A 26,365-nucleotide genomic window follows, 5' to 3' on the forward strand; every position below is an offset into this window, starting at 1 on the left:
TTTTTGGCATACTTTGGTCCCTTGTGTTGATTCATGTGAGTATACATTACTCTAGAAGCTTAGAATAGTAGATCTTGGTGTTTTTGAGGTCCCTTATTCATAAAAATGGCATCTTGATGTATTTAACTCAACCAAGAAAGTGTTGATGTTCACATTATGGAGTTAGAATGATAAAAATGGATGTTGGGCCTCTTGGAGCCATGCAAACACATCAAGTAGATGACTTTATTATTTAAGATGTTTCCCAAGAGTAGGATCTGTGATTTGGACGTTGGACTTAAGGCATTAGGTGCTTAATGTGAGTTTTAGTCATCAAGGGAGTACGTTGGGCATAAGTTGGCGTACGGTCAGCGTAGTGCGAGGTAACCCCCTTTTTCCCTACTGTTAAAGCTTGTACGTGATGGATAGCTGGGTGATACACACAGGGTACTCACCATAGGACCTTTGGGTCATTATTTGGGCCTTGGGTCATTATGGGTTTGGACCATTATTCGACCTTGAGTCTTTTTGGGCTTGAGCGATGATTAGATGGACAATTGAGAAAATAGTAAAATGGTCATTTACCCTTAGTATATTAGATGATAATATGGGCCATTTTCTATAGGTTATTACCCTGATTATTTATTAGGGTTAGTTTGAATGTGTTCAGTTAAGGAGCCATCGTAACAGCAGCCTGTGTATGCGACTGTTCATCATTTAATTGAGGTTAGGCTTCTCACAATGTTTTGGCGGGTCAAAGGCACCAATGTCAGCCCATTGATTATTTTTATTAGAATGATAGCCGTCTATGTGACTCTTACATGTATCGTACGTGTTTATTTGTATATCGGGCGGGGATTTATGCCAGGCGAGGCCTGATGAGTGTTTTGGCGGGGCCCATCGCATGTTACAGACATATCTATATTGGGTGGGCCCCAGTGTTGGGTGAGGCCCATTGTATGTATGATATGTGGTATTTGGGTAAAACTCACAAAGCTTTGTGCTACCGGTTTAAGTTTATGTTTCAGGTACTTCCAGTTCAAATAGGAAGGACCCAGCTTGATCGCAACACATCCACTCATGTTTCCGTAGGTTTATGATTTTGGGATTGTACTCTAATAAATATATTTACTTTGACATACTTTTGGATGGTTTGATATTAATATTTGATGTTTTTGGTTCGATTAAAAATTATTATTATTATTATTATTATTATTATTATTATTATTATTATTATTATTATTATTATTTTATGATTTTTGGGACGTTACACCTTACTATCAAATTTATGTGATATGTGTGTCCAGTGATCATGCATGTCTACAATCGTTAAGTTAGATATGTTATTTACCTAACATTTCTATATAAACTAGATATGTTGCCCATGCTCCGCATGGACCGTGTGCATCTGATTTAAGTGTCGTTTTTTTTAAAAGATGTAGGTGAGATAATTCGACCTCTAATTTTCACAGACGGAGACAGATAGATAAAAGCAGGAAAAAAAAACAAAAAAGTAGGACCAATATATAAAAGATATACAAAAAGAAGAAAATGACAGACGACAGAAAGTGCAAGGGACGGGAAAAAACAAAAAAATTAAATACGAGGACAAACTCGGACTTTGCCCTGGACCGTTTTTTGTGTTTTTTTTTATGAAAAAATATAAAAGTTTAGACTGTAAGGACCAAAAGTGTCAAAATGACTAAAAAATTAAAGGGGTTGAAATTAACAAGTTTTCAGAAAAGTGATTAAAGTTGTCAATTCCTTAAAGTTTTGTGGCCAAACTTTGAATATTAAAAGGTTCTTAAAAAATGTAAAAATTTTGATTGTAAGGACAATAGGTGTCAAAATGACTAAAAAATAAGGGGCAAAATTGACAAAAAAAATACATGTTCACTATTCTTAACTTTGAACTTTTTTAATATATATATATATATATATATATATATATATATATATATATATATATATATATATATATATATATATATTAATTAGCTCACTAAACTAATATTTTTAGGCATTTGATAGATAGATATTCAAAATCATTGTGACAAGATTTAAACCAAAAAAAAAATACAATTAGTGTAACGTTCCAAAATTGATCAACAAGTAGACAAATAAATGCAATTGGTGTAACGTCTCAAAATTTAAACAAAAATTTTCATTTTCAAAAAGACGTAAGCAGAATTTCTAAAATAATTTTTAATTAAATACCAAGGTAATGAGTTGTTATGACATCATCAAACCATATTATAAAAGTATTAGAATTATAATAAAAACAATGAAAATCTAATTAATAGTGATGCTGTTGCGTACAATCAAGTCGAACTCTTCAATTTAAGAACAAAAGTAGTTGAACGATATTTAATCTATAATTATAAGCATAAAACTTGATGAATTCACTAAAATGTCACATACCACAATACATATACAATGCATACAAACAAATGTTATCCAGATCAATAGAGACTAACAACTCTAAACTTAGAATTCAACAATACATTTAAAATAATCATGAAATGATTCAGACTTGTTAGAATTTTAAATGACTAAGAATCAGATGAATTAAGAACGTTACAAACATTACCGTCATGATTTAGTGTTAGAACTTTCATTAAACTTCAATTTCAAATTCCCTCTTAAAAATCAGTTTCCCTATCAATTCCATTCTTCAATCGTTAAGATGTAGGATACGGGGAGAGTGGGGGCTCTTTGATCCAATCTTTAAACATTTGTCAAGATTAACCCCTCAATTATATATTTTTCCAATGTAATCCCAAAACCTATTTAATTTGGTTAGGTCAAAAGTCATACCTTAATTTTCATGGTTGGAAAGTCAAATTCCAATTTTAAAGTTTTATTTACTTTAATTCCTACTTCACTATTAAATAAAAAATTATTTAATTATTTTAAATAAACAAAATTTGAAATTTTAATCAAAATTGCTTTAATCTAAAACTTAATTTATATTTATGAGTTATACATTTAAGGAATAAAACTGTTAGCCTCAAATCTAGGGTACTTCAAGTATAAAGTTAATGTTCCCAAAGTCGAAGATGCTAATAGTATAAGAAATTGTTTTAGGAATATAACATTAGTTCATTTACAACTTAACCTCTCAAGTTGTTTTTGACCCAGTGTACATGTCGAATGCTTTGTAGACTTAAAACATATTCAGCTAAAATCTCTAAATATTAAGGTAATAAAAACTGATCGTAAAATATGTCTATATTTATATTAAAAAGAAATATCTGACAAATAAATATATTTTTCTCAAAGAAAGATAAAAACAAACAAGACTATACTAATTGTATACAATTTAGTTACGTTTGTGGCTTGCAAATTATTACAAAGCAAGGGAGAAGTGCTCTAGGATTGAGCAAATAAAGTTCTTCAATATTTGAATAAATACCTAATTTTCCAGCCAATGAATCAAATCCAGATTGATTAGCAAGTTCTTGAATGTTCTCCAATGGCTTATGAACTCTCCCTGCAATCACTCTACAAACTATCAGAGCTTTCCTCAAACACGAACCATTGTTGACATCAATAGCTTCAAATGCCCTTTGACTTGTTGAAGTTGTGAAAACACCTCCAACTATATTTTTGTTGTTCCCATTTTTCTTAATTATAAACCCATGTCGTAGAATTTGACAAACTTTGCAGTTATTTGATTGGCAAAGACTGGACGAGCCGTTGAGGCCGAGATTGCATTCAACTAGGGTTCCGTGAAACCTTAGTAACTCATTGCCATCGGCAAGACATCGAGGGTGTTTCTTTTGGAGCTTGCTAGCTTTGACTTTCACAGTTTCTCGATGTTCTTCAAATTCAGATAGCGTTTTTTGCATGTTGTGGACCTTCAAGATCCTTTCTATTCCTCCAGAATTGGTGTGGCATTTTGACCAACTGGTTTTGTAGATTAATTCTACGATTTTCCTGGATGAATCTCCTTCAATGAGCTCAGTAACTGTCAAATAAAAAAATAAAATAAATAAATAAATAAATAAATAAAAATCAACGAATTACATCCTAGAAAATTAATCCATGGCTACAAGAATCTTTATTTTAGAGGTTTTTACTAAATAGTAATAGTATTAAAAATTATATTTACCAAATCTTGTACTTTATAATAACAAGGTTTATTTTATTTTTTTGACACGATTCAATATTAATAATTAACCAAAAACATTTTCTTTTACTATCGGAGTGATTTTTTTTTGTCAATGATATAAACCACTTTTATTTTACTAAATAGTTTTTTTGAGTTTAATGTTTAGTACAATTAACCAATTTTGTTCAATAATATGTTCAATTACTTGACCCCCTTATTATAGTTAACATTTAAAGCTCTATTAATTGGACTAACTTCTTTTTTTTTTTTTTTTTTTCATTTTTAATTCCAATATTCGATATTAAATCCGTATTGTTTTTTAGTTCTATTATTATATACGTTGTTTGTGATTTTAGTGTCATATGACATTTTGTGTAATTGAAACAAACATATGAGCTAAGGGCTTATCTTTTGTACTCTATGTTATATGTTTGGTGAATGCGGAGTGTATCTATATATAAGATCGAATTATAAGCCAGTACAACAGAATGACTAGGGTCAAGGAGGTCGCGCCCTTTTGCAGGGTCCTAGGGGGAGCGCCCCTAGTGGATGCAAGTTGGATAACCAGCATGGAATTCTATTCCTCAACAACTGGTTAGGTGTTCTTGCCTGGGGGATGTGCCATTTCCTAGGCTTCCAAGAAGCAATCTTGCATTACAAACTCGATAATGGAGTCTGAGTTTGTTGTGTTAGCTGCTACTGGAAAAGAACTAGAATGACTAAAAAATATAGTCTATGAGATTCCTTTGTGGTCACATCTGATAGCACCTATATCTTTCATTTATGATCATGCATCTGCTTTGGCTAAGGCTTACAATCAGGTTTATAATGGAAAGTATAGACACTTAGGTGTTAGACATAGTATGATTATAGAACTAATCATTAATAGTGTGATTTCGGTGGAGTTTGTAAAATCGCAACAAAATTTTGGTAGATCACTTGACTAAAGGTCTACCAAGAGGCTTATTGCACAAATCTGTTATAGGGATGAGATTAAAGTTTAGTGACCTCATTTTGGGTCAGGTGCCACAAATAAGAGGAACAAAAGAAGTATACATCCTAGGTATGTGTTCGGTTTTGCAAGTTGACCAGGTTGAAGTATAACTTCTTAATAATTTCTTTGATGAAAGTATATGCTGATACATGAAGTAAAGGAATTACCTACATGGTTGTGAAGTGTAGCCGCATTTCAAGAGGTTGAGGACTTGGCCTTGATACAATCATGAGACGATTATGACACACGATGTGACATATTTGTTTATGCTTATTTAAAAATCCGAATATCCTTTTTGAAGAATAGTATTGTAGAATTTTTTTTTCCCCAAAAACATGATAATGATATTATCAAAGCAATTCTGAGGAAATGTATTTTATTTATCCTAAAACATTAGGATGTCATCGTCAATATAGAAACATAAGCATAACAAAATATTATCATCCTTACAATAATTAAACTAGTGGCCTAATACTCATTGAATCTCTCAGCAAAATATATCTTTTATATCACTACATGTGATACAATAAACTGAATGGGTTAGGTTGGGAAACCTGGTGATCACATAGGGATTTCAATCCCATAATGTGATAACATATATATTTTAGAACTTGCAAGATACAATTTCACCTAATATAAGCAATTTACCCCACCCCGTTGATCCTCAAAATGACACAATCCATACTTTCGGATCTAAAAATAACAAATTTACCTAATCCATACCTCCGGATCAGGTATTAACGACTATGTATAATCCATGCTCTCAAATTAATGATAAATAACTATGCCCACTCCATACTCTCAGACTAGGGACAATGACTATGTCTAATCCATGCTATCGGATTATTGACAAATGACTATGCTCAATTCATACTCTTCGACTAAGGACGAATGACTATGTCTAATCCAAGCTCACGAATCGAAGACAAATGTTATAGTTCTACCCTCCGTGTATATCTCACCCGTACTCTTAAGGAGATACTACCCGATATTTATCTTAATTACTTTAGGTATATTCTTTACGTCCTAAATCATCATATATTATCAAATATATTCTTAACATGTATTCCAGGAAATAGAATATATCTCACACATAACTCTTTAACAGATATTTAATACTACAATAAATAATTGTATTAAAATCATTTTCATAAAAGAGACTATGCACACACTTGTTAAAGTGATGACTCGAAACTCGGACAACACTTCACTTGTAGCAACTGTGTTTCCTTTGATGTAACCTAGTATCATTTTCACTAAGTCTTAGTCTGATATTTATTGCGACAAATTATTGGTCTAGATTCATCATTACTTCAAAGTCTACTGATATATACTGTTTGGAAATCCGACTTTAAACACCTCACTAAATCCAGCCTAAAAATCATCCCTGTAAGTATATCAATCAGTATAACAACTTGTAATCACTAATAATTTTTTATAGGTTCATTGTAACGGTAATGAACTTAAACATAAGTTACACTTAAAGTAATATAATTGTAGCTTAACTTACAGAGATTTCTAGCGAAAAGTTGGGATCTGTATTGGCAGAATTCTGACTCGAGAGCTTCTATTTGTCGGTCTCTTCGATGCCTTAGAGCCTTGCTAAGATACTCCAAAACCCCAAAAACTTCAGAAAATGTGATCTATAGAGAAAGGGATGTTTGGTAGTGATGTGTGATGAAGAAATGAGGTAAAATCATCTATTTATAGGCTGTTCAGGGTCCTCTCATGTCGTGAGACATGCCACTCACGTCGTGAGATTGCGTAGGCACAAAGGCTTCGCCTCTGGTGTTGACACACGGCACCGGACGCAGGTAAAACTGAAAATCTTTAAAAATTCATAATTTTCGCATACAAGCTTCGTTTATGACGTTCTTTATATCCACACACAGGTATTTCTGAATACTACAACTTTCTTTTGATCCCATCGGCTAATGCTCGACCGATCTTAAATTTAACAGTCCGAGAAGATTACACTACGAATGACCATGTAAAATTCATAACTTCTACATACGGACTCCGTTTTTGACTATCTTTTTATACTTAAACTCTTACTAATAAGATATTTAATTCTCGTTTATATCATTTTGGAAAAAAAAAATCAACCGACCTAAAATTCAATTTCTATGCATGCACTGATGCGCTGAATGACCATGTAAAATTTATAACTACCTTTAGTGAAGTCAGATTTGGACGTTATGCACACTCTCGGTTTAATGAATACTATGAATTCTGATTAGATTACTAAGGCTAAAAAATAATTTATCTAAAGTTTACTTTTTACGTTACACAGAGTCGTGTCGGTTTAATTGTGAAACTTTAACGGGTCATAACTTCTTCGTTATAAGTCAGATTTCAGGGTGCTTTATATGTACAAAATCCTTGTGACATATACAATAACTTTGATTAAGATTATTTCCTAAATAGTCTTCTAACAAAAAGTCATTTTTGATGCTTACTATCTCTAAATTGACTAGCCAGAATTTTGCAGACATTATACAAGACTTTATCATACTGTCAAGTTGTATTTCGCTAGAAAGTTCAATAAACTAGTATATGTTTTACTTTCATGTATCAGTTAGTTTGAAGGGTTCAATTCTTAAAACACCATGTTTCTCGAGTAGTTGAATTGTTTGATACTAAAATGGGAATTCAAGCGTTTCGACATTTTCATTTATGTACTGGGTTGGTTTGTTTAGATAGTTTTATGTTAATTCACGGGTTACACTAAAATGGTGGATAATTGTTGGTGATTTTAGTGTCACCTGACATTTTCTGTAATTAGTACTGACATGTGTGCTAAACTCTTATCGTTTGCAATCTATGTTATATGTTTGGTGAATGCAGAACGCATGCATATATAAGATCAAATTATAAGTCATTACGACACAATGACGAGGGTCAAGGGGTTAGCGCCCCCTTGCAGTGTCATAGGGGCAGCGCCCTTGGCGAGGTCCAAGGGGCAGAGCCCTTGGTGGTGATTATGGTAAGATTGAATTAGTTTTATTTATGGAAAATCCGAATTCTAATGGTTGATTATGGTAAGATTGTTAAATCTTGTCAGTTTTGGTAAGCATTGATTATGGTATTAATTTCGAGATATGCATAACTCATTTAGAAGATTAACCCTAATTTGTCATGTATTTATACGACTCCTCTTTTAAGCCGTAAACAAAACCTTTCTCTCAGCTCTTTTCTTTTTAAACGATCTCATAATTCTCTACGATCTGGGTTGTGTTTCTGTGCCTAGATACACAAGTGTCATTTGGATTATCTTAGACTGAATTTTCTACAACCAAGACATAAGATATAAATATATGTTCGGAAAGTAAACATACATGATCTATAAGGAATTTGGATTTCCACCATCACCCTACTCAAATATCCTCCAAGATAAGTAAAGTTGCACAACGATATAAAAATGATATATGGACTCTAGATTTTTTTAGTATTTTTTAAGTTCATTAAAATAAAAACATTGTCACCAACGTCACCGCTTAACGGATCATCTTGATTATTCATTAATACTCAAAACTAAAATAAATATTTATACTAAACATTACTTCCTTCGTAAGAAAGTAAAAGATGTTGAATATTAATGCGCCAACGAGACCATGAAATTAGCATATAAATTAGCTTATAACTAAAAGTTAGATTTTTATATAACATGCCAAACATAAATTTAGATTCCAAGGGGGAACACATTTAGACGGTGAAGTATCTTTCATAAAAAAATTTAGGGTTCGATCATAGTTGCCAGGGTTTGGTAAATTATAAAAACTACAAACTACAAATCTTAATTAATTTCACTACTATTATCTCAAACAATAACCTCGAAGACATAACCCTCCAGTTTAGGCAGATTTCTTTTTTTCTAATAAGACATCCTTTAGACACTCTATTATCACTTTTATAAAAAGTCAACCTATAATCAACTACTTGTAATCAGTTTTTTCGGAAAACAATGCAATTTCAACCAATAAAAGTATTTCAAAATTTAATTAGGGTTGTCTAAATGATAAAATGGGATGTCTTTTTAGCCAACCCATTTTCCCAAATACCTTTATGTCCCACTCTTGATACCACCCTTTTTGGAATCTAAAGCATCGCATGATCATTGACAGCATAAATTAAGTGTTTTGGATAATTTATTATTCTTAAGTATTAATGAATTTGCAAGAGGACATGTTAAGTCGGACGTGACAATTGACATGGGTTGTTTATGGTGATGAAGTTTGTATAAGTTAAATGGCGATGACTTAAACATCATCATCCATGGTTACACCAAGTGACCCACCTCGGTGATTAAATCGTCCACAATTGACACTGTTTAAGTTACACTGTTTTCCTGCCACCGATGCCAATTGCAGCAACCACAACTCTCATTCTGCGGTGTTTATGGTGCCCTTTGCTACAATTCCCTCCACATTTGATCTCGTTTACAGTTCGTCCACGACTTATCCCAATATGACCATCAAAAAAATGAAAGTGAAGGAGCATCTGGGTCACTTGGAGTTGTCATTCAAACCAAATGAGATTGTAGAATATACGAGTGCAGGAGGATACTACTTATGATTGGTTCAATAATAGTGACCGAAGGTTTCATGTAGTTGACGAGGGTAACAACACGGAACCAGAAGACGAAAGGAGGGCGGCTGAAGGCGATGACATCATTCGGGGAAGAAAGTAAATTAATTTTTTTAAATAATTTTTTTTTTCTAAATAAGTAAATTATAAAGTACAAGATGGTAAAAAAATTAAAAACAACAACTATTTGGTAAAACTATGAAGCTCTGACACCTAAAACTCAACAAAGAAGAATTAATATCAAAGAGTGATGTTAGACATATATATATCCTGGATTCTCGGTAGTATGGAATGCGTGCTTATATATATTAATGTAAATATAACCTAGAGATGGACTTACTATATTTAATCTAATATAGATTGATTTTTAAAAAATAAATAAATAAATAATTTATAAGAAAAAAAGAAACAAAGAAGCAAGAATCTTTGCTTACCAGCATGTTTAGAGAGATGATGATTTTCAAGAGCTTCCCATTTCACAAATTGCTCACCACATTTATGACAAGCCAAGCTAAATATCCCATGGCCTTCACCTTCAAAAGAAGCTCTAGCCTTTGAAGCATTAATAGCACCAAATCCAGAGCCTAAACCTCTACTACCCCTTGAAAATCCATTAGAGTTTCTTCGATTAGTCATCGGTGAGCTTGTTAGCTTGTGATGATGATGATAATGGTGAGGGCCAGGCGTCCCAGGTTTTAGGGTACCCTCAAATCGTGAGGACACCCCCTCACCATCACCACCAACACCGTTTCCATCTTGTAAAGAACCAAAGCCTGTGATCTTCAGTTCACAGTTTGAATTCGACAAAACAACTTCATGGGCAATTGGGTTTAAAAGTTCTGAACTTCCAATGGACCTAGGACTAGCATTTGTTGTTGTGGTTGCCATTGTTGTTGGTTTTTCTTCCATGTGCCTCTTGCTTCCATGGATGACATCCTTAAGATTTGCTAAAGATCTTGAACACCCTGATTTCCCTCCTGTTGATGTTGATGATTTTTTTGTTTTCGTTACTATTTTGCTGAGATTCTTCCCCTGAAAATTTGGATCATGAACATCTGCAGGTCCTGATTGGCAGTGCAACGACTTCCGTAACGCAAACCAAACAGCAGGCATCTCTATGTGTGTATGTATTTGGTCTTCAGGAAATTTAAGGTTTCAGACTTAATTTGTAGACAAATCAAAACCATATGAGACCCATCTATGATCGGTTGCACTTCGTGACATAGAAAAAGTCCACTCTTTGACCTAATCTATAGAAGCAACCCATGGCATATATATATATATATATATATATATATATATATATATATATATATATATATATATATATATATATATATATATATTATGTGCACCCACGCAAAACGGCGTCGACAATTATTACTGTTTTGACAAATGATTTTTTTTTTCAAAAAATGTTATACGGCTTTTTCAATCGCTACAAATTTTTTGACTAGTATGTTAGGAAAATTTCATGCCTAACATTTGGAAAAACATCATGCCCAAGTTGAGATAATGTCAACCGCTTCTTCATGTCGAGTCTTAAGAATGATTGAAATTAATTATAAAATAAAAATCTAAAATCGAAGTTTTTTCAAAGAATGTTTCGAAAGTTTCATCTTTGACAATTTATCTTGGACTATTTTCAATAGTACGGATGAGAAGGGAACTTGCATCTCTTGGAACGATGAGAGATAGAAAGAAAAGAGCGGAACAAAAGAAAATCTATTTTTGTTCAATTACCATTAGTCAAACACACACTAAGCATACCACATCTTGTTTTGTCGTGTACTGCCAATGTTTTAAAAACCGGTTTGAACCGGCCGATTGAACCGGTTGGACCGGGAATCGGGAAAGGGAGCGGTTCAACTATCACCGGTTTTACATTGATTTATGAACCGGATTGAACCGGCCGGTTTTTAGAAAAAACCGTTTGAACCGGTCAAAATGAATAAAAATACATGAAAAAGAATCATCATCCATACTTATAAAGCTAGCAATTTTCCTTGAACCTCATGCATTTGAAACCCCCATAAAAATATGCAAATAATCATTAATTTGAAACCTCTTATTTTAATAAATACCACTCAAAAGTCTTTTAATAATGATTAACAATTCAAAGGTTTTATAACGTATATAATATACATAATAAATAATTAATGGATACTCTATTATAAAAAGGTCAATCTTTTTGAGTAGATACACAAATACAAATCACATATAAAATTTACAAAGAAAACAAGTTTAAAGTTATTTGTGTTGGTTTAAAGGCTTTGAACAATTTTTCGAGCCATGTTATTATGTTCAAGTTTTTAATTTGTAGTTTGTTATATACTAATTCTTTTTTGTATTTTCTTGATTTATGTATTCTTTTAAGAATATCATTGTATGTTGTGGTTGAAATTTTAATGTAAATTAGATTAGATTCATGTTATCGATCATATGTTATGGAAGGTGATATATATAATATTTAATTAACTATTGTATACATGTTTGTATGTTCATGTTGCTTCAAAAAAATAATTAATTAAAAATCATGGATATGTCATATTATCCATATTATCCATGTAAGTCTTTTTTTTAAATGCAAATTGTCTATCTTATCACTTTATATTTTAGTATATGTTTAACATTTTAATTATAATAATAAGTGTTTTTTAAAAGTTTCTTTCACTTATTAATAATAACGAGTGGTTTAAAATTAATAAGCAGTAATTATAAAGAATAAAATCAAATTACATGGATATGTCATATTATCCATGTAAGTTTCTTTTGAAATACGAATTGTCTATCTTATCACTTTATTATTTAGTGTATGTTTCACATTTTAATAATAATATTAAGTGTTTCTTAAAACTCTTCTTTAACTTATTATTAATAATAAGTGGTTTAAAATTAATAAATAACAATTTTAAATGATAATAACATCAAATTATAAATTATATTTAACTATAAATAAATTGTATTTTAAATGAACATAATTATTGAAATTAGAAAATGATCACATAAATAAAAATATAATTAATCAATAATAATAATTGTTAAAAATAATACTAAATAGATAATTATATTTAATTCTATTAATGGGGAATGTGGGTTGATGTCAACGAATATTATTGTTCAAAATAATAGAGATTATATATATATATATATATATATATATATATATATATATATATATATATATATATATATTAGTGTAAAAATGTTATCTCAAAGTTAATGTTAATAACATAATCATTTTAAACATATCTTTTTCAATATTTTAACAATATATTTTTGATCTTCGTTGCGCAACGCGCGTGAATTCGTCTAGTTTACATAATAACTTTGGTGAATTTTTTCAAATCTATTTATTTTTCTCTAAATAAAAACATATATTTAAGTTATAAATTTTTTTGATGTGTTTGTATTCATCAAAAACTATATTTCGTTTCGATATTATACGTTATTTTCTTTTTGACGTATATGGATTGATGTAAAACACTAAAACTTATGGTTATGTGTTATTTTAATATATTTGGATCAACCCACAAGTTATTTTTATGTGTATTTTTAATGTTTGAACTTGTAAACATCAAATTCATAATTTCTATATGTATGTATGTGTAGGAAAATAGAAAATAAAAACATGAAAAATATAGAAACTGGTTCACCCGACGGTCGAACCGGTTAAACTGGTTGAACTGGGAACCGGTCACCATACCGGTTCAACTAAAAACCCGGTTTTTAAAACATTGTGTACTGCTTAACAAACTGGTCATAAGTAAATTTGTTATCTAGAAGAAGAAGCTACTCGAGATGGTTTGGAAATTGATTTCCATCAAGTCTGAACCATTTTAAATCGGGGCTCAATTTTTCTTATACATAGATTCTTTATTTTCTATCTTATGAATTTTATTATGAAATATGTAGTTTTTTATATTGTATTTACGCTTTCAACAACAATACCAACACAGATAAAAATTAAAATAAAAAAATAAAAAAAAAACATATTTATCTATTTTAGGTTTTTGCCTAGGATATAGAAAATGCTTTATGTAATGTTGTATGACAAAGATGATCAATGTAAGCTAATAATTAACCATATTTGGAAATATGAATGGATTTAGTAGCTAAACAACTTAATTTTGCACCATACACAATCTATATGAGACTTTCAAATTAACATTCAATCAAATATAGATTTTAAAAATTAGGTTGTGAAATTTTAAAGCTAAGTTTGACATAGATGTTTTCGTACACAAATGGTTAAATTATTTGAAATTAATACAACATGCGAGTCGTAAATAAAACCAACAAAGAAGATTAAAAATTAGGGTTGGAAACAGACTATAGTTTATTACCTCTTGATATGTGGTAAAATCACAAGCAATTCTTGTAGTCTCGACCAAAAATACCAAAACAAAGAAATCAAAACTCAAAACATGTCATTTTCTTCATTCATCATATACCTAAAAAAGAACCGTGAGAACCTGAACCGAACCAAGTTTTGTGGAATTACAGTGATAACGAAAAGTAATTTTTCTTATTAATAAAAATATATAAATTGGAATAAGTTTCATGGGACACATATTATTGATATTGAGCAACCTCAAAAAAAGCTTTCAAAAAAATACATAGACTTAAATGTAACAACCAAGAATAATTATTTTCAAATGAAGAAAAAGAGATAAAAGCAAGAAAAAAAGATCCTTGTTCTTGAGGAGCTTGAACTGACCAACCCATCAAAAAGTTGGATGGATGAACGACACTTAATAGCTCTCCAATAATACTTTAGAGAAGATAATAGATAATATCCATGGTTTTAATCCAGATGCAATTTTTTAAAAATTCACTTCAACTTTTCTATAAAATTTACTCAAGAGAAAAGAATATGCCCACCATATACAAATTTAATATATACACGAATATATAGAAATTCAAGAATACAAACGCACAATTTTTTATGTTAAAACCTTGAAATATACATAGATATATGGAAAAAATGAATAAAAAGAATGTCCAGTCATGATACAAACAATTAATAGAAAATCAAGGATATAGAGACCCACCATTATGTGATAATGTTGCCGCTAAAACAAAAGACACCCTTCGAAATCTACAAGAAATCCTTCCTATGAAGTTTCGACTTCAACGATGAATAAAGAAAAAAAATAAACTAAAAGATTAAACCGAAGCTGAAATATGTTAAAAGAACGTGGAATCGTAAAGTGTGGTGAATCAGGTGACAAGAATGTGAAACGATAACATATATGAGCTTTTTTTAATTTTTTAGTCCACTTCTAGGATTTTGATGGTTGACTTTTTAATATAATATTATATCCATATTAAACAGAAACAAAATTTAATTGATGTTTCATTCCTTAAATATTTTCGTTGATTATTCTTTACCATAATTACTTTTGTTCATAAAAAGATAAGTGATTTGTGCATAAAAAATTTGTACATTAAATTATCAAACAGTACCTCTTAAATTTTAAGAAAAGTTCAACATGCTAATATGTTTTATAATATATATATATATATATATATACACACACTTAAGTTCAAATAAGAACAATTATCAAATTGAGAACACAAGAACAAATCTCACCCACTAATTCTAATAAGAAAAAAAAACACTTCATTGTTTTAGTACTTAAGGGTATTTTTGTAAAATTGGAACAATTTTTTTTTTTGCAAACACTCATCTGAATCCAATCATCCAGATAAGAAAGATTGTCGGCCTGGTTGTAATCGATATTAAAGATTTTTTTTTTTCAAACTCTTTCAAATTATACTCAATCTCTTCGAACACCTGATTGTGGTTCAACTTTTGTTCATCGATTCGTTAAGGAAGAAATAATTATTGAACTAGAGCTACTTTGTTGAGATTTTGATGGAATATCTTTTATAAATAGTTGATTCTTTTGATTAAATAAATCGAGATTGTTTGATTCGATTTTAAGCAATGAATTTCGATCACAACTTTATATAGTTGTGCATAATCAAGAACATCAAAAACTCAGTGAAAACTCATCAGGTATTGTAAATTTATCGATTTAATCTTCAATTTTTTGATTTTTAATTAAATTCATGTTTTTATCATTGAAATTCTTTTGATCCAAAGTTTTTATCACGATTGTCTAATAATTGTCAATCTTTTGCTTTTGATTTGGTATATCATGTGAAGATTTTTCATATTTATATAAGGCAACTTTTTTGCACTTCAACTGTTTTATGAAATATTTCATAGAGTTTTTTTTCTCAAGAATTACCTTTTGGTTTGGGTTTGTTGTTTTTTTGCTTATTATATTTGTGTTTTGGTTTAGTTTTGTTTGTTTTTTTGCTTATTATGTTTATGTAGGTTAACTTTTATGCACTTAAATACTCCAAGAGTTAGGATTACAAGTTTTATGTATTATTCATACGTGAATAACATATACCATTGTATATTTTCTTTATTCTCTTAGTAAGCGTATATTGATTCATGTGAGAAGGTATATTCAAATGTGAATATTATAAAGTATAATTTGTTTGAATGTTATTCAGATGTAAATAACAATGTTGTGTATTTTCTTTGTTTTTTAATTGTTAATCGTAGGTTTTATTGTTTGATAATTCCGTTTGTAAGGGATAATGTGAATTGATTTACATATTCAAGATGATACTATTTTTTTGCTTCTACATTTTAAGATTATGATGAAGATGATGAAATTTCAAGTCATCATAACCGAAATTATAGTATTTCTAGTAAATAATATTTTAATACTTTTTATTCATATATGAATAGTAAGAAATCAATATTTTATTATATTCACATAAGTAAATCTATATTAATTTACTTTGAATAAACCATAACTTTTGTTATCTAATATATGAAATTCGATGACTATTTTCATGTGAATATACATGTTCAGGTGATGAATTCATATTGATATGTGTATGTGTTTATATATGTTCATATGTTGTCATAATCGTATATGAATATATAAAAATTTTCAATATTCATATATGTATGTATTATGTATATTCACATACTATTCAAATCATATATGAATATAAATATAAATATTTATCTATATGCCATTGATTTTTTATTCAAATGTAAATGAAACATAAAATAATTATTTCATGTGAATATATATGCTACGATGTTAAATATACATATGTGAATATTGGTATGTTTATATATATAATATGTGATTATAACAACATGTCAATGCATATTCAATGTGAATGTATATTTTCACATCTGATTATACACAAACATATGAATCTTTACCTATCAATATATACATATTCACATGTATATATTCAAGTGTTATAATCACCTGTGATTGTACACAAACCTTTTAATGTTTATATGTTAATATGAATGTTCAATATGATTATAGGTAAATGTTGATATGTGTTAGAGATATTCACATGTAATTAAGCATTACTACTACTTATTTATTTGTGATTTTGTATTGTAACAAGTTAAAATAATCTTCTTGAAAAATACATCAAATACAGTTGTGAACAGTTTAATCATATTTGTATATTATACATACATGCTTTTAGAATATTTATGAGAAAAGATTTCAAGTAAATGCCTTAACAATATACTTTAAGGTGATGGAGAAACGACGCAATATATTCAAATTACCATCTTAGTAGAGATCACTTTGATGAAAGAGATGTTGATATTACCAAATTAGTTGATGAAACATTATTTGATTTCGAATATTGTCTAGATTTTGTGAGAGACATAAAAGGATATATAGATTTTTTACAACCTATTTATTTGTGAATAATATGTATTTATCCTAAAGTTTAATTTTCATTCACTTGTGACGATTCATTTTACATGTTTATCTGATTCTTTTAGTATCTTTATAAAAATGCATTATATTTTTCAACAATTAAGAAACGAAGTATAATATTCACATATGAATACAATTTGGTATTCATATATGAATAACATGTGAATATAATTGTAAAAAAGTTGATAATCACAAGTAAATATAATTGTAAGTATATGAAATTTGTCGTTGTGAATATAAGTTTAAATATATATTTTATTTCACAACTACATTTGAATTGAAGTGTGAAGAACATATCAATAACATGTGAGTATTATAGTAAAATACATTAAATTTGCATTTATGAATCAAAGTGTAAACTTAATTTTTATATGAGATTAACATGTGAATACCTCAAATTTGGTATATTATAAACATATAATTACATGTGAATATATATATCAATATATACATGTTAATGTAAAAAAACTTTTAATTATCAACCTATAATATTTACACGTGGATAACATATAAGGTATATTATCACATGTGAATATAACATATAATATTCACATGTGAATACACAATATAATTACCACATATGAATATATTATATGATATTTACATGTGAATATGCCTTCACATGTGAATCAATTCATATATGATTAAAAATTACATTCATATATGATTAAATTATGATTATTAATAAGTTTTATATGTATTTACATATTAAACATGAGAAGAAGACACATTGGTTTGTCAATTATTTTTATATTGTGTAAATATAGTATGTTACATGTAAATTCAACATTATACTGGGATAGACTACATAAATTGGTTTATGAAAGCCATTCACATGTGAATATAACATGATAAACGTTGACAAGTATATAAATTTATACAACATTCACATGTGAAGATAATTATATTGTATTCACCTAATAATGACTTCACTTTTGGACCAGCCAACCATCGCCCTTGTGACATGAACCAATCATTGATGAAAATGTTAATACACATATATTCTTAGTTCATAATAATAATTATTTGTTCATATTCGAAAAAGTACATGTAATATTCACATATGAATAAACCATGTAACATTCACATGTTTATTTATATGTGAATGTTACATGATAAATATTACATGTGAATACAATTGTACACGTGAATATACAACATAAAACGAATATATTATATAATATTCATATGTGATTATACCGTGGTGACAAAAGATATCATGTAATATTCATATGTGATTATGTCATATAAATAAAATATACATTCGTATACGAATCAATATTTACTTATTAAGATTAAAAAGTAAATATAACTTTTATCAATATATGTTACTTGTATATCCACATGTGGATATTACTGTTATGTTCACATACGAATATTATATGTATATTTATATGTGAATATTAAATGGTTTATTCATATGTGAATATTTCATGTTATATTTATAAATATAAGTTTTATAAAGTATTCACATGTGAATATACCTCTATACGTGAATATACCATAAAAATATGATATAATATTCTAATGTAATATACAATATAAAAAGTTAATACATTCACATGTGAATCAATATATCTTTATTAAAATGAGAAAATAAATATGAAATGTTATGTACTAGTCACATGTGAATAATATATAAAACTATATTGACATCACTCTATGGAGCACTTCATCAAACAATTGATGTGCATAAAATTTAAGCTCAATAATTATTAAAAACATGAATAATTGAGCAAAAAAAGTACAAATCAAACAAAATTATATCAAAATTGGTTAGAAACCACTATATTTGAGATAAAAAAAATTATGAAAACTATCTGGAGCATTTCATCAAAAAGTTGTAGTGTATAAACTTAAAGTTCAATAACATTGGAAAAACTTAAAGAAATAAACACAAAATATACAAATCAAACCAAATAAAATCAAAATTGATGATAAACTAGTAGACTGAGATTAAGAAAAAGTAGATTTGATGTTTTTCTAACCTTAATTTCGATATTTTCTTGAAATCAAAAGGTTCAAATAGGATGATCAAAGTTGAAAGATTGATATAAACACAATATTTTTTTGATGATCGATGATCGATGATGGAGATATGATTATGTTGAGGTAGAATCGATCGATGATGATGAAGGTATGAATAATTGAAACAGAATGTATCGAAACTATTCTAGATCTGGTGATGTTGGACTAAGAGATTTTTTATGTAATGATCGATTGTATATGATGATGTTGAAGATAAGTGATTATTGATGATTGATGGTTTTGATGATAACCTAAATAGTTATAAATGTTATTTTAGGAAGTCAAATTTTATTTGTATGATTTAGTTAATAATCGTAATTACTAATTTGCCCTTTTTAGTTTAATTAAGTTATTTATTTTTATTCTTTATATTTAAAAGAAATGATTGGCGTACGTTTGTTCTTGCGTTCTCTATTTTATATTTTCTCTCATTTGAACATTCGCATATACATACATATATATATATATATATATATATGTGTGTGTGTGTGTGTGTGTGTGTGTTGGGACTAGGGTCCTTACTATATCCAGGATCGTCAACTATCCAGAATCCTCAGCAATATCAGGATCCCAGTTAATTACCATTATGATTTTTATCAATATTTATAATAGTCATATTTTGTCTATAACTAACACGTGTGCAGAAGAAGTTAAGGGAAGACTAGTTCTCAACGAAGAATCATCTCAACTATGTTAAAGACCCATAACGCTTGGTCAAATAACATTTGTGAAGCTTGTCATAGAGGATCCAGGGAATATCGGACATCTTGTTTGCCAAAGTAGACTATAAATTGAGACTTGTAATATGCACACGACACACTGTTCTTTAGCTTAAGTTTAATCTACGAAATTCTCTACTTATTCTTACTAAGAATTCAATGTAATCTTCATTTTTATATTAATAAAATCATCAAGGCAGGTGTTCATTATCACCTCCCAAAGTTTTATTCCAGAGATCCTAGTAAGGATCAAGGGATTTCCTTGTAAACAATTGTGTCACTTTCTTTTACCACTTGCTTTTACACAATCTGAATATCACAGCCTCTCATTCAATTTGGTTGATTAGTACTTGTGTAATTTTTGACCAAAACAATATATATGTTGGAACATTACTTATAAGCCTTTGTCTCTTAAAAGAATTATCCACATAGGAGAATGAAAAAACATTGAATAACGCAATAGGTGACCCAACAGCAGGAGGAGAATATAACACTACTCAAAGAAGTGGAGAGGATGAAGGAGAAATTTTAGAAATCCCAGGAAACTATGCCCATAGTTGTGCAACCAAGGATCCTGGACTTCAATAATGCAGGATCCTCAGAAAATCGCCAGAGTGACACAATTCCTACCACTGTGGCGTCACCCTGGGGGGCAACTATGGACAACCGAGCATCCATGATCAATGATCTCAATGAGACTTTCAACACTCCTAGAAACCTTGACTCTAGTAGCTTGTTGAACAACAATACTATTAATACTAACTACACCAATGTTAATGCAGGAATAAACTCGAACATGGCTAGGGAACTTCAACAATTAAAAAAAAATGATCTCCAGTGTACCCGGAGTGGTCCAACCAATACCAGAAGCATCCCCTACAAGCCACATGATCTCAAGATTTACTCCTACGATAGCCGATACTGAAGTTCCTAAGCACTTCCAAACTCCCAGCATGAAGCTATACGATGGGACTACAGATCCCGAAGAGCATATAGCCCAATAAAAAGAAAGGATGGAGATCATTCCCATGCCAGGGCATTTGAAGGAAGCTTGCCTGTGCAAAGGCTTTGGTTCGACTCTTACAGGATCGACCCTCAAATGGCTACAAAACGGTCCCCCACACTCTATTACTTCATTTGCACACTTAGTCAATATCTTTAATAACCAATTTTCTTGCAGCAGAACCTTTGAGAAGATCACTAGTGATCTCTACCGAGTGGTTCAGGGTCCTAAGGAAAAACTTAGGGACTTTGTTAAAAGGTTTGGTAGGGAAGCTCTAAGCATCCCCAACATTGACATGGCCACCATTGTGGAAGTTTTCAAAATGGGATTAAGAAAGGATTCACCCTTCTACGAAGACCTTGTGATGACCTCATGCAAAGGATTGGATGAAGTCAGGTGCCGGGCATTGAGGTTCAATAGGCTCGAAGAGGATAAAGAGATCCAGAAGAGAAGCAACACTTTGAATCAGTATGAGAACCCCAACAGGAAGGTTGAATCTTCAACTCAAAGATCCTACAAATTGAAGCCCTATTCCAAATTAGATCATCACAGGGTTAATGCCCTTGAAGATGGAGGAGAAGAGGAAGAGCTTCCTAAAATCATTGAATATTGTCTTTCTGTGGATGTTTCAGGTGTAATTCATGCTATGCAGGATCTTAGAGACAAAACAAGATGGACAAAGAGAGATAAGAAGTCCACCGCTTGGAAAGACAAGTCCAAATGGTGTGCTTACAATGAAGACCTTGGCCACATCACGGAGGCCTGTATAGCTCTACGAAAAGAAATAAGCTACCTCCTTAGCAAAGGACACCTTAAAGAGATCCTCGGGAGAAAGAGAGAAAATCCAAGGAAAACAGCCACGATGGTCATAGGATCTTGGAGAAACCAGGATCTCTACCCTCTGACACTAAGATAATTAATGTTATCTCAGGCGGATCTAACATTTGTGGTACCTCTTATTCTCAGGCTAAAAGACATGCCAAAGTCTCCAAAACAGAAAAGGAGGATCGACCACGAAAGAATACCATGCTTATAGTAGTGAAAAAGAAATTACATTTGATGAAACTGACAGGGAAGGAATTGAGGATCCTCATCATGATGGACTCGTGATAACATTGTACATGGCCAACCATTTCGTTAGAAGGATCCTCGTTGAGGGAGGATCCTCAGTCAATATCATACTCCTAGGCGCGCTGAAAAGAATGAACATCCCAGAATCAGAGATAGTCAGAAGATCCTCACTCCTCATAGGATTTAGCGGGGAAACAAAACTCACAGTTGGAGAAATAAAGCTACCAATATACATAGAAGGAGTAAACTCCATAAAAAATTTCTTTGTTAATGACACCCCGTCTTCTTATAATGTGATACTAGGTAGACCATGGATCCACGAGATGAAAGTGGTTCCATCAACATACCATCAGTGTGTGAAGATCCCCACTCCATGGGGCACAATGAAGATCATGGGAGACCAACAAGAATCGAAAGAATGCTACAAAATCTCTATGAAATCTACAACCAAACCCCAACAAGCATAGCAATTAAGGCAAGGGGCACGACATGTTCTAGAGACAAAGGAACAAGACCTAAAGGAGGTGCCCCTGGGAATCGGGGATCCTGAAGCAAAAGTCCTCATAGGATCCTCAATGCCTGAGCAAATCAAGCAGGATATACTGAATTTCATAAGAACCAGAAGCAAGAAATTCACATGGAAACATGAAGATATGACAGGTATAAACAAGAGTATTATTACTCATAAACTTGATATTGCCCCTTCTTTCAGACCAATACACCAAAAAGGAAGGAAATTTGCACCCGAAAGGAATCAAATCATCCAAGAGGAAGTTGAGAAGCTCCTCAAAATATGAATGATGAAGGAAGTGAAGTTCCCAAGATGGCTAGCTAACGTGGTTGTCGTACAAAAGAAAAACGGAAAATGGAGAGTATGTGTAGATTACACGAATATCAACAAGGCTTGTCTTAAGGATGTTTTCCCCTACCACATATTGACTCTATGATAGATGTGACGGCTGGGGATGAGCTCCTGCCTTCATGGATGCTTCAGCACGATTCCAACAAATCCAAATGGAACCATCAGACCAAGAAGATACTGCGTTTATAACACCAACGAGTATATATTGTTACACCGTAATGCCTTTTGGTCTTAAAAATGTAGGTGCGACATATCAAATATTGGTGAATCAGATGTTCAAAGTCAAAATGGGGGACACCATGGAAGTTTATAATGACGACATGGTAGTGAAGTTGATAAAATCCGTAGATCACCTTAGAGACCTCAAGGAAGCGTTTGACATCCTGGGTGAGTATAATATGAAGTTGAATCCACTCAAATGTCACTTTGGAATGAAGTCAGGCAAGTTCCTTGGATACATGGTGACCAAAAGAGGGATAGAAGCAAGTCTAGAACAAATAAAAGCAATCATGGAACTAAGATCCCCATCTTCAACAAAGGACATCCAGAGGCTAACCAGAAGAGTAGCAGCACTCAACAAGTTCATTTCAAGATCCTCAGAAAGGTGCAAGCCCTCTTACGATATCTTGAAAAAGAACAAGAAATTTGAGTGGAAGGAGGAACATGAGAAAGCGTTCAGGAACTCAAAAAATATCTAAGCTCTGCTCCATTACTAATGAAACCTATAGATGGAGAACCACTTATCCTCCACCTCTCAGTATCCTCAAATGCAGTAAGTGCCATTCTGGTTAAGGATCTTAACAGGGAGCAACATGCTATCTACTACGTAAGTAAAAGTCTCCTGGATCCTGAAACCAGGTACTCTCATCTCGAAAAATTAATTCTTACCTTAGTAACTGCTTCTACCAAATTAAGACATTACTTTGAAACACACACTATACATGTAAAAACTAACTATCATATAAAGAATGTCATAAGAAAACTAGAAATGTCAAGAAGGATGGAAAAATGGTCGGTGAAATTAAGCACATTTGACATCAGATACAAACCAAGATCCGCCATAAAATCACAAGCATTAGCGAACTTTGTGGCTGACTTTAGTGATGATCTACAAAACGAAGTAGACATGGAAGTTAAGCAACTCCTAGAAGATGAACACCTAGGAAGATGGGCGTTGTTCACAGATGGAGCTTCAAATAAAAAAGGAACAGGCCTTGGGATCATACTAAACTCACCACAGGGGGACATCGTACCCCATGCAGTTAGTTGTGAATTCAACGCTACCAAAAACGAAGCAGAATACGAAGCACTCATAAGGGACCACAATTGGCCAAGGATCTTAAAATGAAGGATCTTCATGTATTTATTGACTCTTTATTGCTAACCAATCACTACAATGGATCTTATGCACTGAAAGGTGAAAAATTAGCATTATATATTGTGAAAATTGTTGTTTGTATGTTTCTATTAATAGCAATGTTGAAAATGGTTTGATTCTTAGTCATATCGATTGTGGTACTGTCGTAATTTTCTAAGTAAGGAAAGATTCTCATCGCCCAAGTGTCAATTGGACAGAAACTTCGAATCATGTGATTTGAATTATATGATGTATGAAGGTATTGGTACTTGATAAAATTGGGACTAATTTCTTGTTCACATATGTATGTGAGTCGAGTGAAGGAATAAAGGATCTAGTACACATTGATGTGCACTGGTCAGATCCACCACAAAGGACGATAAAGTCTATTTGTCATGATTTATTGAAATTTCAGTAAATATGGTTATGCTTACAAGGTTAAGCATAATTCTAATACCTTGAAAAGTTTCAAAGGATAGCAGAACAAATAAAAAGAATCAATTAGGCAGAAAGCTAAAAGTTTATTCACTCTGAAAGAAAGGTGAGTACTTGAGTATCGTGTTTTATGATCATGGTACCTTGTCACAATTGATCATATAAGGACATCTTAGTGCATTTTTATGGCTAAAAGGAGGACTCGTGAATTGTTGAAATGGTTAAATCAAGAAGGTGAGTCATACTTCGTTCCAAAATCAAGTCTTAGATTTATACTCCAAGATTATGTCTTGAGTGACATATCCTAAGTAGGTTTATAACACATCATGAAATGTGGAGTAGAAAATTTTTCTGGCTCATGCACATTTGTAATTGGTAGTTGTGATGTTTTGGATAAGACAAAGACCAAGTGAGACCAATTATATGAAGTTCTTGATAAGATTCTGCACTAACTCTTGAATATTTGTTTATCAAGAAATATTTCTTGAAAAGAGAATCTTAAATGTCAAGAGGTTAGTGGGAGTCTTAAAGATCTTGAAAAGTTTCAAAAACTAATCAAGAGTAAACCTATTGTAAATCACTAGCGCACGACATGAGGTTCGTAATATATCGTGTTGACATATTCTTGTTTATGTGCTCATTCCATTTAAAGTTAACTATGCATATGAGTTCTATGAGTTCTCAATTGTTTGCATAAGGCAAAGCACCTTGATCAAGGAAAGTTCATTGATCTGTAATGGTGAACTGCTCAACAACTTGGAAGACATGGTAGGTCCTTGTGCTGCCAAGTGGTAGAAAATCAAGATTGAACAAGTTTATTCCATATGAGTTTGAATAAGAACACATACACCATAAAAGCTAAGTGACATAAGGTCTCTCTCCACTTTATGAAAATGATTGTGAGGAAACACTTTCACTAAGAAGATTTTGAGGAGATAGCAGTAGTGTTAATTGCATTCTCAAATTTGATTATGATTACGACATCCCTCTTCATAGTTCGAATTGTGAGAAATGGAAAAAGGTTTGAACATTTGGGACTTATTGCTATAAGTTCTGGAAAGGTTTAGACGCACACGTGAGCTGTCTAATGAATGGTGTATGAACTTGAGAAGCATAGATAAAGGCTTATCGAAGCATCTCGTATCAGAAATCAGAACTTTGGTAAGAAAGTCAATAAGTATTGATTTCTAGAAGTCCAGCTGATTTCTAGGTACATGTCAAAGCTAGTGGGAGCATAAGTTTTATGCTTGTAAGTATGTAATCATTATGCTAGTGGGAGCATAATTACTACGCTGAGTGTTGCAAGTTAGCAATGCTATATATATATATATATATATATATATATATATATATATATATATATAGGAAACAAAGTTTTATTTTGCAAAGTTGCAGAGTTTGAAAATTTGTTTCTCTATAGTAAGGT

General features: G+C 31.1%; 3 protein-coding genes across 3 annotated transcripts; 2 read left to right on the top strand and 1 right to left on the bottom strand.

Annotated features, from left to right (window-relative positions):
* Positions 1-3,192: 3,192 nt before the first annotated feature.
* LOC145102126 (uncharacterized) lies at positions 3,193-10,929 on the bottom strand. The gene is made up of 2 exons (XM_079039484.1): positions 10,109-10,929; positions 3,193-3,949 (listed from the first exon to the last, which is right to left on the bottom strand). The coding sequence occupies exons 1-2, from the start codon at positions 10,785-10,787 to the stop codon at positions 3,306-3,308; spliced, it is 1,323 nt and encodes a 440-aa protein (XP_078895610.1). The 5' UTR covers positions 10,788-10,929; the 3' UTR covers positions 3,193-3,305.
* Positions 10,930-21,224: 10,295 nt separating this feature from the next.
* On the top strand, positions 21,225-22,130 carry LOC145098616 (uncharacterized). Its single transcript, XM_079036242.1, has one exon. It carries the CDS (start codon positions 21,225-21,227, stop codon positions 22,128-22,130), a length of 906 nt encoding a protein of 301 aa, XP_078892368.1.
* Positions 22,131-23,862: 1,732 nt separating this feature from the next.
* On the top strand, positions 23,863-24,495 carry LOC145098617 (uncharacterized). Its single transcript, XM_079036243.1, has one exon. It carries the CDS (start codon positions 23,863-23,865, stop codon positions 24,493-24,495), a length of 633 nt encoding a protein of 210 aa, XP_078892369.1.
* The last annotated feature ends 1,870 nt before the right edge of the window (positions 24,496-26,365 follow it).

This window comes from Lactuca serriola, chromosome 4 (genome assembly GCF_051521515.1).
Source record: "Lactuca serriola cultivar US96UC23 chromosome 4, Lser_US96UC23_V15, whole genome shotgun sequence".
NCBI lineage: Eukaryota > Viridiplantae > Streptophyta > Magnoliopsida > Asterales > Asteraceae > Lactuca > Lactuca serriola.

What these genes read in the sequence shown, in the direction of transcription:
- LOC145102126 (XM_079039484.1), bottom strand. Translation starts at nt 10,787, where the DNA reads ATGCCTGCTGTTTGGTTTGCGTTACGGAAGTCGTTGCACTGCCAATCA. An exon ending in TCATCTCTCTAAACATGCTG is followed by an intron (nt 3,950 to 10,108) that starts GTAAGCAAAGAT and finishes TTTATTTGACAG; the next exon opens with TTACTGAGCTCATTGAAGGA.
- LOC145098616 (XM_079036242.1), top strand. Translation starts at nt 21,225, where the DNA reads ATGGAGATCATTCCCATGCCAGGGCATTTGAAGGAAGCTTGCCTGTGC.
- LOC145098617 (XM_079036243.1), top strand. Translation starts at nt 23,863, where the DNA reads ATGAAACCTATAGATGGAGAACCACTTATCCTCCACCTCTCAGTATCC.